Source organism: Suillus discolor (assembly GCF_016758755.1).
Source record: "Suillus discolor strain FC423 chromosome Unknown F5147scaffold_52, whole genome shotgun sequence".
NCBI classification, from domain to species: Eukaryota; Fungi; Basidiomycota; class Agaricomycetes; order Boletales; family Suillaceae; genus Suillus; species Suillus discolor.
Window position 1 is genome coordinate 31,744 of NW_024541299.1, and position 17,248 is coordinate 48,991.

Sequence of the window (17,248 nt, forward strand, 5' to 3'; positions counted from 1 at the left end):
TATTAGACAAAAGTTCAGAAGGGTCTTTGTGGATGAATTTCATGACATCATCAATTATCATCTCAATCATACTAGCAAATGGAAAGTTCTGGCAAAGAAATTTGGTAAGATCAGTATGCAGATCATTCTCTTGTTAGCCACCATACCACCTAACTATCTGGAGCTCTTCATTAAGCTATTTGGCCTTTAATAAAGAACAGATGCTTATATTTTTCTACTTGCAAGGCAACACAGAATACTTCATAACTTAATATAAGTATGCAGTCTATTACAGCAACCTGTGGGACAGAGGAGAGTTGAAGATAATGAGCTGCATCACAGCTTTCACCTAGGGCATAGATAGATCCAATGTCTAATATGTAGTAATCTTCAGGCCAGCATATGGACTCATCATAGTAAGATTGATGCTCAGTATTTCATTGTCTTCCATTGTATTTATCATGTCATGCAGAAGCCTGTGCCTGTCCAACCATCATTATAAGGCAGTAGTAAAATATACAATAACTCCAACTTCCAGATAACTCCATCTCAAGCTCTGGTTCTTGATGTCATAGAACAATCATGAAGCAAAGTATGTGGTAGAATATGAATATAACTTAGATCACTCAACTCGCTATGTCTGAAAGCCTAACAAATTTAATATAATGAAAATACTTATTTTTGATAGAGTCAAAGAGTGCAAAGATTCCTTTATCAATGACACTATGAAAAGTATGAGATTTGACTCAAGATAGTTAGTATTTGTATTTATTCAAATGCACTGAGCACCAGAATATAGTGTGTTGAGGTGAAAATACATTGGATTGTCAATCTCAAAGAAGATAAGTGAGCAGGAGATGAAGCTTGAAGCTTTGAAGAAAAGAAGTATGATGTGTGCATATCCTCTCACTTAAACAAAATGACATATAAGTTATTACTCTTTGCTCAGGGGATTTCCTGTGGGTACACTAAAGTATTTACTTCATAAATCTTAGCAAATATTTACAAACTTCCAGCCTCTGGGATAATTTTATACAGTCTACATGCCTCTTAAAACACTTATAGACAGAGGATATGCCCTTAACTTTGAATGGCTGTACTTAACAGAACTGTCTCATTACTTGGACATAAAAAAGGAGAGCAACATCCCTCATTAGCAAGACCATGCCTACAGATTCATGCTGTCTGCCAGTGGTTATATCAGATGATTAAAAACTCATTATAAAAATAATGTAGATAGATGCTTTGGGATATTTTTGACCTTCCAAGCACATGCAGACCTTAGGGCTAGACCTTCCAGGAGGAGTAGGTATCATTTTGAATCTAACAAGGGATCAAAAAAAAAATGTTGGACTATATCTACAGCATAAGATTTTAGTCTATTACCCTTAGACCTTATCTACAGCTGCTAATAACATCTTATACCATCTGTCTCCCTTTCCACTTGTTATTATTGGATGGTGATCACAATATATCTTTAATCCTATCTCCTTAGTTCAATTTCTTTTTCCAACCAACAGTGTCTGGTATGAAGGGCTTGGCTGTGACCACCCCAAAACTATCTCCTCTAACCCACCAGGTAATAGACTTCTAGGGTTGGATACCCAGAATCAATCTCAAGTAAAAACAGTATGATATTGCTTCCAGTTATTTTACCTCAAGGAATATCTATCAGAGAAGGGTCTGATTCAATTATATCTTGGTGTCTATCATAGATTTAAACTCCATTACCCAAATCCAGAGCATCTGACTATAGATATTCATGTTAAAGAGAGGTGGAAATTTGATCATGTCCCTCCTACTGGTCAATTTTATGACCTGACTCCCCAATAACTGAAATCTATGAAAGCTACTACTCCTATACCAGTTCTATTACAAGTAGACCCCTCCTGGAGCTTAATAATCCCTTCACTTGAAGATACTAGTTTTCATTGTTTAGCCCAGTCTAAAAAAGATAATTGAGCATCCACAGATTCTGAGCATGATATCCAAGACCTTGCTGTTTAAATGAACTTTGAGAGTTACAGTGGCCTGGATGTATAGATACAGAATTTTATTTTGAGGCTGCTAGACCAGCTTCATGTATTATATCATGGTGGTTTATGATTTATCTAGAGCCTACTAAGATACCTCTTCTAGAATGTACACTTGGCTAGATCTTATTGTCATGATACTTAAAAAATCTTCTATATTAGTATCCATGATTTTTTCATTCAATTTGTCCTCTAATCAAATACAGTTTTTTTGCTTCTCACACATTCATGTAGTAGTACTTCACATCCTAATGTTATATATTCCATTTAGCATCAGCTATTTCTCCTGTTAGGCTACTGTCCTTTTGTATAGAATATAGACAGTTGTCATGAGTACCTCATATGAACCATTATTCTTTCCTTAATTCTAAATCCTTTAAGTGCCCTGCTATGGCGTCTACGTCTAAGAAAGTGTTCATAGTTGAAGATATGCCAATGACAGCATCTATTGTAGAAATACCAGAATCAACTATTACTATGTCACGTGACCTTATGGAAGAATCCGGACTTAATGACATCATGACACGTGACACTCTTGGAATGTTCCAGAGTCTTACTGCGGCTGTGGCACATGTTATGATATCATAGTTATATATAGAATCGTACGATACCTTTAATTATTTTGATTGGTAGTTAGTTTAAGACTCAGTTTCAATCTCCATTTCAATATATGTATATAGGTAGCTCAGTTGTAGTTAGTAGTTCTTTAGTTCAAACCTCCTGTCTATATATTGGGTATCAGCCTGGACATACCTGCTCAATATCATCTATTCTTCATCGTGATTATCTTGTGTTTGAGTCCTAGTCTCTGCCCTTGTGTTTATTCGTTATAGGGGTTGTGACAACAGTACCTGCAAAATGAAAATATTTTTAATTATCTAGTTGTCTTCATGAGAAAATGGGAGAGACATAAATATGAGTTTGATAGGTCCTAAGCTCACCAGGCTGATCTCACTTTGATAAAGTAAAGAAAAACAGTTATGCTAGGACAGTGTTACAAATAAATGAGAGGAAAATATCAGCCTGTAGTATATAGTTATGTGCAACCAATAAAGAAAAGGCTATAACCAGCCACTACAGATCTGCATACTCCTACAAAGAAAGAGATTATGAGATTGTCTACTAATAGTGCTAGGGTGATCTCTAGGCACTTGTGTCAAATTTTCTCATCTGTTTCTACCAATAGATCAGGATTGTTTCCACTTTGCTGGCCTCCTTTTTTATATTTACCATATTAGGTGATACCAATCAACCTACCCAACCTGTGCTCCTACTTATAATAGAGGCATGCTAACGAAATTAGATGCTCACCTAGAATTATAGACACAGTTGGCTCATCATCTTTCTCTGGTATCAACTAGAGTGAATTTCAGAGACATATGTTGCAAGTATGATATATAACTTGTGTTCATGAGAACAAGATACTAAAGAACTATTAACATATTATCCTATTGCATGAGGATATGTCCTAGCTCCAACTATCATCCAAAGATAGATAGAATTGGTTGTAGACCTCATTAAAAAAGGCTTCATACAGAAGATACATATATTTGGACCTGGAAGAAATTTTGCTGTGGTTCCTTTAATGAAGTGTTTGGAATATAATATATATCATAGGACATATATGACATGTTGCAAAAATCTAAAGTAGGATTTGGAAGAAACAGTGATATAGATAATGTAGCAATGAGATCTCAGCATAGGAAAACAGTTGTGATATAGATCATAGGCCCCACAATGATAGAATGTTAGATGTCAATATTTACCTAGTTTACTGGCCTAATCCCAAAAATGTTTGAGATCTATTAGCTTCACAAAGAAACAGATATCTGCATTGCTCTTTGGAGGAGATTTAGCATAAAACAATTAGGCCAACAGAAATATATTAATATTGTTCTGCCTTTCCTAAAATAGTATTTAGAGATCACTTCACCACTCTCAGTGCTGTGATGAACATACAAATTTTACTAGTTTCTGCCATTGAATCAGCAGTTTGAAAAATTTAGTAGCAGCAGCGTAAGCCTCAGGGTCATTTGTGCAAATTAATGTATATAGATCCTCACATCACTCTAGCTATTCTAAGTTATACTTATAAAATAAAATAGGTGTTTGCAGTACAGTAATAAAGGTTGATCAGACAGAAATTAAAACATTATTGAAGCCAAAGTATATACCAGCTTAAAGGGATTGCAGCAATAGTCAAATATAATTTTCAAACTCTGAAGACAATTATATCAACAGAAGCAACAACAGAACTGACACCAGAAGCTACAGTAATTTGTCATTGTTAACTATTATAGACCCAGCTTAGCTCAGCCTAGGGCTTCAGGCCGGACTTTGCACAGCACTATTCACACCCTTGACAACTGATGCAAGACCTTGAAGTCCTGGTGCATATAGATTCTTGTCATGAGGTTGGGAAGAGTGTAACAAATATTGAAGCATTGTGGTTATATTATTCCCATTGTCAGAACTCTGAATTATGAAATCCATTCTTTCATGAAATTTTTGCCATATGGAGAGGTGAATATAGTCACATAGATTCTTTGTAATACACCATACACAGATGTCTCACCCACTATGGCTCTTGTGGCTAGTTTAGCAGTATGGCACTCATGAATGAGGTTATTAAAGTATATTTTTCCATTTTAGATTTTGAATTCACGACTTTTAACTTTCCCATGTGCACTGCCCTGTTGGTAGCAAATACTACAGGACATCCCTTTTTGAACTTAGGAGAATCAGTATGGCTTGTATTGTGGATAAGCATATGTGGCCTGGCTGTACTATGCTTATGTAGTCTAGACATAAGCAGCAGAGGACCACATAGGTCTGTATCCTGCTTTACCATATTTTCAATACTGATTATTTAAGGCACATCCAGCTATAAAGTGGTCAATATATCAATAGTGTCATAACTATCATTATCAGAGGTTAGTGATGATTTGAAAAGTGATATTTGTTCCTGTATCAATTATATAACAATGTGAACAATGAGTGATGCTGAATTGGACTGCCTACCATACAGGTCATATTAAATTTTTCTTCATAATGGAGATTCATGATGTCATAATAATCATCACTGAAAGTGTATAATGATTCACAAAATGATGTTTTCTCCTATGTAAATCATATAAGAATATGAGAAACAAGAAATCCTTCATTGGATTGCTTAAATGAAATACAAATCTAATTGATTAGTGAGCAAAATAATCATGTAAAAATTTAAGCTAAGTAGCAAGATAAGCCATAGTATATTATTCTTATTAGTCCTTGGGTGATATATTATTGACTCTATTATAAGTTACATCTGGAGTTAATGTCCACCCTATCATGCAATCATGTCTTAGATCCATTAGGTATATGCAGAGAAAAAAACCTCAAAACAAATGTCTGCATTTTGCCCTCTAATTCCATAGTGATCATAATTTCCTTTATTTTTGAATCAGAATCTACAGTAGGAGGAACTTATGTCTCCACCAAGGAATTTCCAGAGGCAACAGTAAGAATAGGAGATAGAAACATAGGTGAAACTTCTATAGGTCTAAGCCTGGACAGTAGTATCACCACTAGTGAGTGGTACTCTGCTTATACAGTAAGCATGATACTGGATTTTCTAATCTTCAGCTGTTAAGTAGAGGTGTCATAAAACTGTCCAGAGGGGAAAGCTTGACAAAACTTCAACTTCTCCTAGATATAAACATCTCAAACATTAGACTTCATATCCTGCGATTTAGAGTTAACATTGAGTCTAAATGAATGGTAGATGCATAGCTGATCTAACTAGGCCTAATCTCGCCCTTCCTTGAAATAAAATGACCAGAAATAAAGATGAGCTGTCTTTTTAGAAATAAATCAGGGTAGCTAACCCTCAAAGTCCATCACCCTGTGCTGGAGAGGGGGTATTTTCTGGACTATCATTCCTACTGACTAGGAATCAGCACCTGGAAAAATAAATCCATATCTAGAGCTAGCAAGAAAGTTTCAAGATTGTAAGATTGGAATAATCAGTAGGTAGGGGATAAGCAATATAAGGTGGTATCATTAACTACAGATACAATCCAAAGATAGTGAACTAGAATATTATGCCAGATGTATAACTCTATGTTTTTTTTATCTCTGGCCCTACACCAAATGACATCGACTCCATCAGGCAAGTCTAGCCTTTATACCTATATCCACTTTCATCCTCAGACATCAGCCTTTCTATTATGCACTCAGCCATATTATAATGATGATGTGCTAGTGCCACCAAATATAACTACTAGTAGAAAACGTGAAATTCTAAGTTTGATCCTGGGACTGCAGAGGACTAAGATCTAGATCACTAATATTGTAAGTATTATTAGGTTCAGCATCCTCAGGCTAGAGATCTCAATAGATGACATTTAATATTTTGACCATAACCATAAGATTCTGTTTTGCTCTGGCTTCATTAAACCTAATCTGAGGAAAGTATCAGAAAGAGATACATCAAAGTCAAAACCAACCTTAGATACCAGTCAGATAAGAATAGGTCTGGTTGCTTAGATTCATTAAAGTGCATATTCAGAACTAACATTGAATGTAGTTAGTAATAACCTCTTTAATCAGATATCATGACATTCTTGATAATTGTTTGTATGTCCTCAATAACTGGAGCTGATATGAGATCTTTCTTAATGATAGAAGCCAATATGGGTTCATGCTAGATAACTGGTGCTAGTACTGTTGATTGAAAATTGGCCTTAGAAATAGATGGACGATCATTGGACAACTTGAAATGATGTGCAGAGCTTTCAGAAGGTCAAAGGAGTATTGAAAAATACAATCAAATTATCAAAGAAATTTGGCAGGATATAAGCCCAGCGCCAACCCAAGTACTATATTAAATAGCATTATGCCTAAACACTCTGGCTACTTCCTACCACCTCCATAAATACCTAAAACACATTACCAAATAGTATAATGTAAAAAGCCACTGCTTATCCCTATACAATCTACTCACTACATTCAAGATCTTCTCCAAAGACTTTGAAACTCTTGACCCAATCTATAAATCAAATGTAGCGATATCAAATACCTAAAGTTATACCTATGATTAATGATGGTAGTGAGAGATGAGTCAAAGCTATCAGAAGTTATATGTAATACAGTTTAGAGGCTGTTCCCAGATATAAACAGAGTGCATAGTGAGTATTTGACTGCTCTGCTGTTGATGATTTGGTGTCACCAGTAGACTAGGTACAGACTGCAAGGAAAACCAAGGCTAGACCTCTATAGTAGGAGACTAAGGATCTATCCATTCAGTACTAACACACTACAGAACTACCAACTATGAGCTAGGATTCCTACTTTAGTGCTGATCCATCCTGCCAGAGTGCCTCACTTTATAAGTAAACATTAAAAATCACCTTTTCTGAATAGATTGACCTAGTATAATTGTTAACAATTTTAAATGTCACCAGCAGGTACAGGCCAAGGTGAACTTAGGAAGGCTGTTGTGTTGACAATATGCATATATCAACAAATATATAAATTTCAACAAGATGAATTCTATGTCTTGTGAATTATCAACATGCAATGAGCAAGAATAGCACCTAGATAGGTATAATAACTAAAAACATGGGGTAGGCAGACAGTATTCTATCCTCATATCATCTGAATGTTTTTTTGGACTGTTGAGAAACATAGAAAAATAGTAGCACAAAATCAACACTGCAACCATGATACTTGGGACACAATCAGACATATCATCAATTGCCTAGATGTTCATAGTACTAGTGTGAATAAAATGGACATGCCAATTTGGCTAACACTAAAGGTAGTAAGGCAAGTAGGTCTTTCATGGCTCAATTCCAACATCATTTAATTAATACATCATGCTGTGGAGACATACTCCTAGTGATGTTCCAGCCCGGCTTTGGCTCAAAGCCCCTGGCTTTGGCTTGGCCTGAGGGGGCTCGGGCTCACCAGATTTCAAGCCAAGGCCGTGAGCCAAAGCCGGCCAAAAGCCACGGCTTGAGCCAAACGAAGCCGCGGCTCTTTTGCTATCAGTGCGACATTATATATTGTAGTGCAATAGAATTACGGAACAAGCAACATGGAGCAGACCTAGTCCATCTCAAAGTCAGACACCTCATCACTCTGAAGCACACTTGGCGGCCTCAGCTGCACGGAAATCATTGATAGCTTTTGTTTGGGAGGGAAGAGCCACTTTCTCTGAGTGTTGAAGGAGGGCAGCAGTGGGTTTGATTTTGCATATGGGACGCACAACACGTGGCTCATCTTCACCATCGGTGAGAACTGTGCCTGTCATGCCAGTCATTGCAGGCAGTTACACAGATAAAATACACACACATACCATTTATAAACGACTGAAACTTGTTCAAGAATCCATCAAGCTCACGAAGCTGCAGCACAAAGTAGGACTTGAGAGGTGCATAGATTGCTGAAAACAGCGCAATATGATACGGCGAGTGATGTCTGTTTCTCCGTCACCGGGGTGAGTATTAGCGAGAGCTTTGAAAGAAGACGACAATGGCAACTCACTGTGTCATTCTGACATACCCTACAGTATGATGGACTAGGAAGCAAGAACTAAAGAGAAGCAAGAAAATGACAAAAATAGAGTTGACAATCAGGCTCCTGCGCAGTACTTACATAATTCTAAGCCGCGGCTTGGGCTGGCGGCTCAGGCTTCGCAGAATTGAAGCCTAGGCCAAAGCCCTGGTCAGGCCGTCACCTGGGCCTGGGCTTGGCCTGGCTCAATCTGGCCCGGCTTTGGCTGGCCCGGGGCTTGAAGCCGGGCCAGAACATCACTACATGCTCCAGCAGGCCATGAGAAGAATATGACCCTTTCAATTGAAAAATTGTCCCTTCCACATATCTTAGAGCAGAAATGCACTACCCAAAATTCCATTGTGGTTTAATGGTTTCCATACAACTAGTATAAAGCTAATTCAACAAGTGCCTGCACTCTTCTTTCACAGGCTGCCACAAAGCTTTTACAGGGCCAGGGATAGCAATTGCACATATATTTACATCTTTTGGCTGGATAAAAGAGGTGAGCACTCAATTGTTTTGAACTGCACTAGTATTTTCTGATGTTTGAGATTTGAGACTCCCAGTATGAGCTTTCTAATTGACCTCACCTCCAAGGCCAATATTCACATTCTAGTTGCAAGAAATGAAATTCCAAGAAACATTAATATTTTAATAAAATTAGAGGACTCATTTTCTAAGAAATTATTCACTCCATAGTAGGAGAGTGTGAATTACAGCAATGTCTGGCTAAGTTCCATTCACTAGCAAACCTTAGAATAAAATCTTGAACATCGGCTAAAGCCTCTTGAAGACTAACAAAGCACAACATGCGGTATACTGGAATTCAAGGTCAGTCTGGCATCGTGCTTCGGAGTTCAAAAACACATTAATGCCTGCTACTCGTCAACATGCTCGCCAGTCTGCACGAGTTCGAGCCAACACTCGTCTGCTCTCGAGGGGAATGGAGCCCCCTCAATCCGCTGTAGGTTTACAATCCAGAGTGGTGCTATAGGCTCCAAACTGATATCTTTATGTTGTAGGTCGTGCACTGCCTATCTGCTATACTTGCGGAACAAGTGTGTTCGACCCTAAAGGGGAAGCTAGTGCAGCAAAGGTCTAGAAATGGACGCAGAAGGTGCTGCTTGTTGGCCAATGCGAAGCGCAGGAAAGCGGCGGGTGCGCGTGTGTAGTGCGGGAATGTAGCGGCGGGCGAAAGCCGAAGGCGCAGGAAAGACGCGGCTGCGAAGCGGCCGATGCGCGAGGGGTTCGGATGATAATAGAGATAGATGTAGAGCCAAGTGATAACTGATACGATGCGAGCAGTAAATGGATACTGATTACCAATAGCTACCAACTGTAGGCTAATGGGAGTTTGCTACTGGAACGTCCAGAAAACAAGCTACTGAATGGTATGTACTGCTAGTGCTTAAGTATAGCGCTAAGTGCTGTCACGCGGAACCGAGCCGATGCGCTACTGAGCTATGTATGTAAAGCTATATGTAATAAAGGTGGTCCAATGCGAAAATGGTCCGATATGTAAATATAATTATGAAACAATGTACCATTGGGTTGGTTTTGGACTATGGATGGGTGCGGAACGTCGGCTGATGAAGCGCAAGAAAAGCGGCCGCTAAGCGCGGCTGTGCACACGCGCGGGAACGTTGCGGCCGTCGCGGGAAAGTAGCGGCCGCTATGCGCGACTCGCGGGAAAGCTGTGCTTCATGTAGGAAAGTAATAGGGTGCTGAGGGATACCACAAAAATAGCCTCTATGAGGCTACAAGGACTCCAAGTCCTACACCGCCTCGAATATTCAACATATCCCTTCCAGTGACACCGGACCCAAGGTAACGGTTCAGTGGGGGAGGGAAGACACCCTCACTGATGTACTTGTTGATCATCTCACCTCTAACTCTGCTGATTGTCGGATCCTGTTCTACTCTGATGGCAAAAAAATGCCTGTTACTGATGGTGAAAAGGCCTCAGGCAAGGACAAGGGCGATATCTACGCTATCATCACCAAACTCATATTTGCCAAACACACTAAATATGGCCCCGCATACCATCACAATCCGAAGAAATTTTGCAATTCAGTCGCAAACCACATCGTGGGGTATGTAGTCTCCTATTCATACTTGTCTATGCTGATAAAACTCCTAAAAATCTCGCAGTCTCAAAACCAAGTATAAGAAGCTCAAGGCCAGATTTAGTGCTACTGGCGCTGGTGTACTGCCCGGTAGTGGGCATGCAAATTTATTCGGTGAGTCATCTGTTGCTGATTTTTATTGTCATCTAATTGTACTTTTTAGCTGAAATCTGCTCTGAATGGAAGTGGTTTGCGGACCTTGATAGAATCTGGCACTCGAACCCTGCATTTGCAGTAACATCACATTTGTCGAGGCCAGGCATTGATCACGCTGGCCAAATGTACTCACTTGTCCAGCTGTCATCTAGTATGGCTGCCGCTCGTGTTCGGCCTCAGCCTTCCGGCATTGCAAACGCTCAGTCCACCTATGGCGACCCCCCCACCCAAGTTGATCCACAATTCCAGTCTACTCCTGCCCCCCCATCATAACAATCCCCCTGTTATTCCCACAGCTCCTGCCCTTCAAAATGACCCTCCAATTGACCCACGTCTTCTCCAACAACCATCTGCATTCGCTGATAATACTCCCGGCCCTACTCTTCCTAGTCACCCTCCTCAAGTCCACCTGTGTGGGCTCTCTCACACTGATGTTAATTTTTCGATGGACCAAGCCGATACTTCACCCCCACCGGACCATCTGCAGGATGACGAGGGGATGCAGGAAGACAAGGGGATGCAGGATGGTGATGACAGAATGCAGGATGGCATAGGGGTCAGCCCTCCGAAAGTTGTAGGAAAAAAACAGCGAATTTTTGCATCGCCTTCACCTTCGCCTTCGCCCTCTCCCGCTCCTGACCCAAAACCTTTCCATGTGCCTGCAAAGGCACCTACTGCCGCCTACCACAGTCATTCAGTGTTTGCTCACCAGGCCGGCAGTCACAGGGGGCAACACAAACCTCCATTGATGTCGCACAGTATGTCGACCCCTTCATCCACAGCTCGCAACACAGTCTCGACATCTTCAACCCCACAGATGTCATTATCGGCGCAACCGGATGGCGGGATGAAGAAGAAGAAAGCAAAATCGGATGTACAGGATCAAGTAGATAATCTGGCGGGGGAAATCAGTAGCATCCAGTCCGACGTCATGTCCATCTGCGACACAAAGCATCAATGATTTCTTGCCAAGCTCGAGGCGAAGAGCAAAAACCACCAGGATACAAAAAAATATAATTGGCTTCGTGATATGCGTGCACACGAGGCATCTCAGGCCATTCTGAACCATCAGTGAGAGCAGGAGAATAAAGCTGCTGAAATTTGCCTTCGTGAAGTCGACATTCAAGTGCACGAGGCACATTTGGTAGTTCTCAACAAGGAGGCAGAGACTCTGCATCTGCAGATTCAGTATCATCAAGTGATGCAGGGTGGTGGCGGTGGAAGTACCTGAGTCCCGTGTCGTTGTCATTGTGTTGTCGTCATCATCGTGTCATCGTTGTGTCATCGTTGTGTCGTTGTTGTGTCGTTGTTGTTGTGGTCATGGTTGTTGTGTTGGTCATTGTGTCATTGTGTCGTTGTTGTTGTGGTTGTTGTGGTCACTGTCGTCGTCATCATGTCGTCATCATCGTCTCTTCCTTGTCTCGTTATCTCATTGATGTGCCCATTGCTTTCTGTTGCTGTCCTGTTGTGATTTTGATACTTATTTGTCTTCATCTTACATATGTTTGCATACATCTTGTACAAGTATACTACTGGTAGTACTCATCTGCTTGGTCAATGTAAGGATGGTTCACCCTTCCCTGTGCTGTGCCTTGGAATAAGGACTGTCAAAGAGCTGATCCATCAGCTTTGAATGAGTAGTCTGTCCTGGAGTTCCTTCATAAGACCTGTCACCCACTACATCATTGCCATCCGGACCCTCAACATCTTGAGGAATGAAATCTTGACCCTCTTCACGAGCCCACTTCAAAGTACTCTCGTATGTTCTGTCCTGCTTGTGATGACGAGTTTCGGAGTGAATAATCATGTTGTGGAGGATGATACAACACTTGATCCACTGCACAGCAAAATTCAAGTCCTTCTCTTTCTGAATCTTGAACCGGAGCTCTCAGAGAGACTGGAACCGCCCCTTCAAAGCAGCAAACGTGTGTTCAACACGTACACAAATCTAAATAAATTTAAATCTGTTGAAAAAATTGGAATTAAAAAAAAAAACCTTAGATAGGTGATAATTTAATGTCTTCTGGTCTTTTGTCAACCAACCATTGTGTGGTTTCTTGAAAGGGGCAATACACCATGGCTCCAATGGATATGCGCTATCCGCCCAAACCCAGTGACCATCAGGAAGAAGATCTTCATGCTCTTCATAGAGGTGAGTGGATCGAAAGGCAAATGCATCATGGACACTCCCAGGATGTCCAAGAGAATAATTGACAATCAAGAGATTGTGGGGCATAATAACCGCCTAGAATTAAATTAATTTGTCTGAAAAAAATAAATAAGAAAGAAAACATTACCTGACAACCAAGGGAATAGTTGGATTTCCTATCAAAAAAAACCTCCCCATAATAACCAGGTTTGGTGAAAAGTTCAATGGTTGAGCCATCAACAGCTAGATAACCACCCTTCCACTCTGGACAAGTCTTTACCTCAGCATATTTCTGGGTAAGGTGGGTGTCCTCAGGATTATCTTCCGGGAAGGAGATAAACTGATCATGTGCTTTGAGCAGTGCAACCATTACACAATTAGTGCAATTGACTACAGACCCGACACTCACACCTGCCCATTGAGCAACATCCTCAAGAGTAATGGCATTGCCGTAATGGCCAGCACGGTTGAGAAAGATGGCAAGCTGGATGGAGACAGGGAGCTGAGGATTATTGGAGTTGTTCTGAAAGATAGGGTGATCAGAGATATCATCAAGGATATCATCAAAGATCTCTGGGTTGACACGAAGTTTCTGCCGAAACAACTTGGGGCGGTGTTCCTCGTGGTGAACTAGCATATGAAGCTGAGGAGCTCATGGTGGAGGCTCATCAGGCTTGTGGATTACACGTGCCCTCTCAACCTCATCATGCAAAGCAGCAATAGTGTGTTGGAGCCTATCGTAATGAATGGCAATCTCATCTGGAAGAATTGGAAGAGCCAGAAAGACCAGAGAGTGAAGACATTAAGGATGGTGGGGCCGGAGAGCTGAAAGACATATTGGTAGAAAGTGAGTTAGTGTCGGAGTCGGAGTCGGAGTCGGAGTCGGAGTCGGAGTCGGAGTCGGAGTCGGAGTCGGAGTCGGAGTCGGAGTCGGAGTCAGAGTTGGTGTCAGAGCCAGAGTCAGAGTCAGAATCAGAGTCAAAGTCTGATAAATCATCTAGGAGTTCATTCTGGAGTTGTAATTTGGCTAGGGCAAGGGCAGCCTTGTTAACAGCATTGAGAAGGTCTTTGCGTGTAGATCTGCGAGGCATAGTGGGGCGGGAGTGGAGGGGATCAAAACCCCTATCCATTTGGTGTATATGTGACGCAGTATGTAGCGGAGTTTTAAATTTCGGCAAGTTCTGAAGTTTCGTTCTCACGCTGAGCATGTTGGTGTCGTCGTTGACCTCACCCTCAACCTCACCCTTGATGCTCACCCATATCATTAGTTTTCCAGGTGTTATTGACACAAGGTAAGTAATTGTTGTCCCTCTCACAACTTTCAGCTAACATTTACCTTATCTCACAGCAAATCTATTCTAATCCACACATCCCACCTGACCTTATCTTTACTGGCGAGCCGCTCATGCTCCCACCTTGTCATCCCCCCAACCTTCTACACCTATCCTAATCAGGAGCCGACTCCACATTTTTTCCGATCCAGCTGGCTCTTGGCTCTTGGCGATCTTGCGCGCTTGAGAGCCAAGAGCAAATCGCAGATGAGCATCAAATCATCTTCTGATCATCCCACTGCATGGGTAGACAATTCACCGAGCCCGAGCATTGGCGTTGTCGCTGTGCGAATGATCAGTGTTGAACTGGAGAAGGAACACTGGCGAAAGCACTTCACTTGGTCTTGTGCCTCTGCAGAAGCAAGCAGATCTTCCTGATACTCATTCTCCTCCCCCAGCTACTTGGCATCTTCCTCCCCCTCTCCCCCCCCCTTCCTTGTTACAGTAACATGGCATGAGTCCCCTGCCAGCAGACAGCCCTCTGCCACCGCACGGCTATAGACGATACCGGAGTCTCACCAGCTCTATGACGATAGATGACGATAGATGATGATAGATGATAAGCGGCAACTGCCGGCTTGGATAAGCGGTCTGGACCGCACATGATGACACATGACGACATAGGTCTAGAAGACCTATTTATGTTATCAAGATAGAAGGCAAGCCTCGTGCTGCCTCGTGTATGATAGAAGGCAAGCCTCGTGCTGCCTCATGTACTGATAGAAGGGTACCGCATGGACCCTATCTACGATAGAAGCCCGCCTCATGGACGCTATCTCTGACTCATGTAGATAAGCAGATTAGAACCCAGCTTTAGGCTGAGCTTAGATACGAAGAGTAGCCTTATATAAGGTCGAAGATTACAAGTAGACGTTCCTTACTTTAATCTTACTAGGTTTACCCTTGAACTCCTTGTCCCGCTAAAGCTACCTGCTCGACATCGACTCGTACCTTCAGTGACGCCTCTCACTGTCTGTAAACCGCTATCATCTCAGCGTAACCCCTCGTTAACCACCACGAGCTACGTTCGAGTACGCAACCTTTGCTTGTCTGTAAAGGCCGACGACTCTCAGCACTCGGTACCACTGTCGTGGTTGTCGCTGTTAGATTATCCTAGTCGCACACGACCGTTTGTCGTAACATTCCTTAGCACTTGTTTCATTCTGTCTGGCGCTCTCCCTACCTATGGCTTTGGGCGGACTTCGGTTCTTTTTTTTACAATTTTATTTAATGTTGTCATTCAAAATATGACGTGCATTGGAGTATCTACTACTTTGTCACAAATGTACATCATAGTTACTTTTTCTACCCTCTAAAGTATGACTTTCCCCTGTGTATATGTCACGCTTTGAAAATGCTAAGTGTTTCAATGTCCGACTTCGTGCCGACTTGCCGAGCATGATTTAAGTGTTCTTAAGCAAGTTCTTTCAGAACTTTTGCCGAGAGTTTGAAGTGTTTAGCCGGCGTCTAAGCGAGTTTTCAAAAGTTTCAAAATTTGTTTTGAGTACCACTAATGATACATTGAAGTTTCTGAATATATAGAGTAGACCTCAGCAAGTGAGACTATGATATTGGTAGTGGACTGATTAACCATAATGATGGAGTAAATAGAGTATTAAGAAATATAGAGTCTTTCTTCATTTTATACTGTTAAATCACCAAGTTGTTGAAGCAGCAAGAGATTAGTACTTAGGATCAAAGCAGCAGGTTATAGTTGCAGTCAATGACCTCCAAAAAATAAGGATCATAGTTTTTTTTTTTTTTAAATCCAGTTTATTGTCCTTTGGGGTCATAGACCCTATGTTGGACTTAGCCCTTTACTCGGGGGGCTTGCTCCCAATCTACTATCGTATGTATGTATGTAATCTTATGCGTTTGGTGTGTGGTTGAACGCGTACTCCGTCAGCATATTGTCAGGCAAAGGCCGACACTGATTTCGTACAGGGGGAGTATGTGATGGGGAGTTGGTATGGTAGGTTGGTTGGCATGGTATGGCACGTTTCTTGACGTGTGCGCATTTTGGTGATCTTAGGCCTTCTTTCCTTCTACTCTCTCCTTCTTACATTGGCTTTCGTCCTGCAAGCGCCATTCCCTCCGGTCTCGAAGTGTGGGTGTGTTAGTACATTTGGTGGTACATATTAATGTGTTTTCATGTATGTATTCTGATCTGTTGCAGTGCTTGCGTGAATTACTGTTCTTTAGGTTAATGGGAGCTCACCGAATGTGGGTTTGAATCATTCTGTACTATTGATGTATCTCATAAGCGGTTCCGTCGCTTTCTCGGATGTTAGGATATAGGTGAGGGAGTTGGCTTTGCATCTGAGGGTGTTCGAAAGTATGTGCCTCTCTCTGGCATATTGCAGACATGCGAATAGATAGTGGTGTATTGTCTCATTTGTTCCTGGGCAGATGGGACAGTGCGGAGAGGGACTCTTGCCTATGTGATGAAGATGTTGATTTAGCGGTGCGTGGCATGTATGAAGTTGGGTGTAGATACTGGTCTGGCGTCTTGGTAGGGTGTTTACGAGTTTGATGAATTTGTTGGATGGCATGCTTGGGTCTATGGTTGCCGCTTGCGCGTAACGTGGGGACTTCTTCCATTCATTCTTCCATCTTTCATTTAACTCCACCTGATGCCACTGTTTCAGTGCCGATACGCTGTCAGGGAGTTCCTCGTCTTGCAGGTAGGTTGGGAGTCTTTCTCTAATGCTTGCATGTCTTCGTCCTTGTGCTGCTTCTTTCGCCGCTGCATCCGCTAGCTCGTTTCCTTCCACTCCTTTATGGCCTGGTATCCATCTTACCGTGAGATTGAAGTTGAGTCCTCTGCTTCTCCTGTTTTCCGCTAGCTGTCTGGTCATCCTGCGAAAGTGTTCCACTAGATATCCGCCCAAGTTCATGTATTGGCTCTCACCGGATCGTATAGCAGCCTGG

The 17,248-nt window shown here is 41.6% G+C and overlaps 4 protein-coding genes across 4 annotated transcripts; 2 read left to right on the forward strand and 2 right to left on the reverse strand.

Moving 5' to 3' along the window:
• Positions 1–6,895: 6,895 nt before the first annotated feature.
• F5147DRAFT_655374 (uncharacterized protein) lies at positions 6,896–8,913 on the reverse strand (the record flags this gene model as incomplete). The annotated part of the gene is made up of 7 exons (XM_041433971.1): positions 6,896–6,934; positions 7,000–7,044; positions 7,406–7,424; positions 8,150–8,303; positions 8,356–8,422; positions 8,544–8,591; positions 8,737–8,913. 7 exons carry the CDS (start codon positions 8,911–8,913, stop codon positions 6,896–6,898), a joined length of 549 nt encoding a protein of 182 aa, XP_041289675.1.
• Positions 8,914–10,490: 1,577 nt separating this feature from the next.
• F5147DRAFT_655375 (uncharacterized protein) lies at positions 10,491–11,110 on the forward strand (the record flags this gene model as incomplete). Its single annotated transcript, XM_041433972.1, has 3 exons — positions 10,491–10,648; positions 10,707–10,795; positions 10,845–11,110. The coding sequence occupies 3 exons, from the start codon at positions 10,491–10,493 to the stop codon at positions 11,108–11,110; spliced, it is 513 nt and encodes a 170-aa protein (XP_041289676.1).
• A 2,631-nt stretch (positions 11,111–13,741) lies between these two features.
• F5147DRAFT_776761 (uncharacterized protein) lies at positions 13,742–14,077 on the reverse strand (the record flags this gene model as incomplete). The annotated part of the gene is made up of 1 exon (XM_041441891.1): positions 13,742–14,077. One exon carries the CDS (start codon positions 14,075–14,077, stop codon positions 13,742–13,744), a length of 336 nt encoding a protein of 111 aa, XP_041289677.1.
• Positions 14,078–14,192: 115 nt separating this feature from the next.
• On the forward strand, positions 14,193–14,695 carry F5147DRAFT_776762 (uncharacterized protein; the record flags this gene model as incomplete). Its single annotated transcript, XM_041441892.1, has 2 exons — positions 14,193–14,278; positions 14,335–14,695. 2 exons carry the CDS (start codon positions 14,193–14,195, stop codon positions 14,693–14,695), a joined length of 447 nt encoding a protein of 148 aa, XP_041289678.1.
• Positions 14,696–17,248: the final 2,553 nt, after the last annotated feature.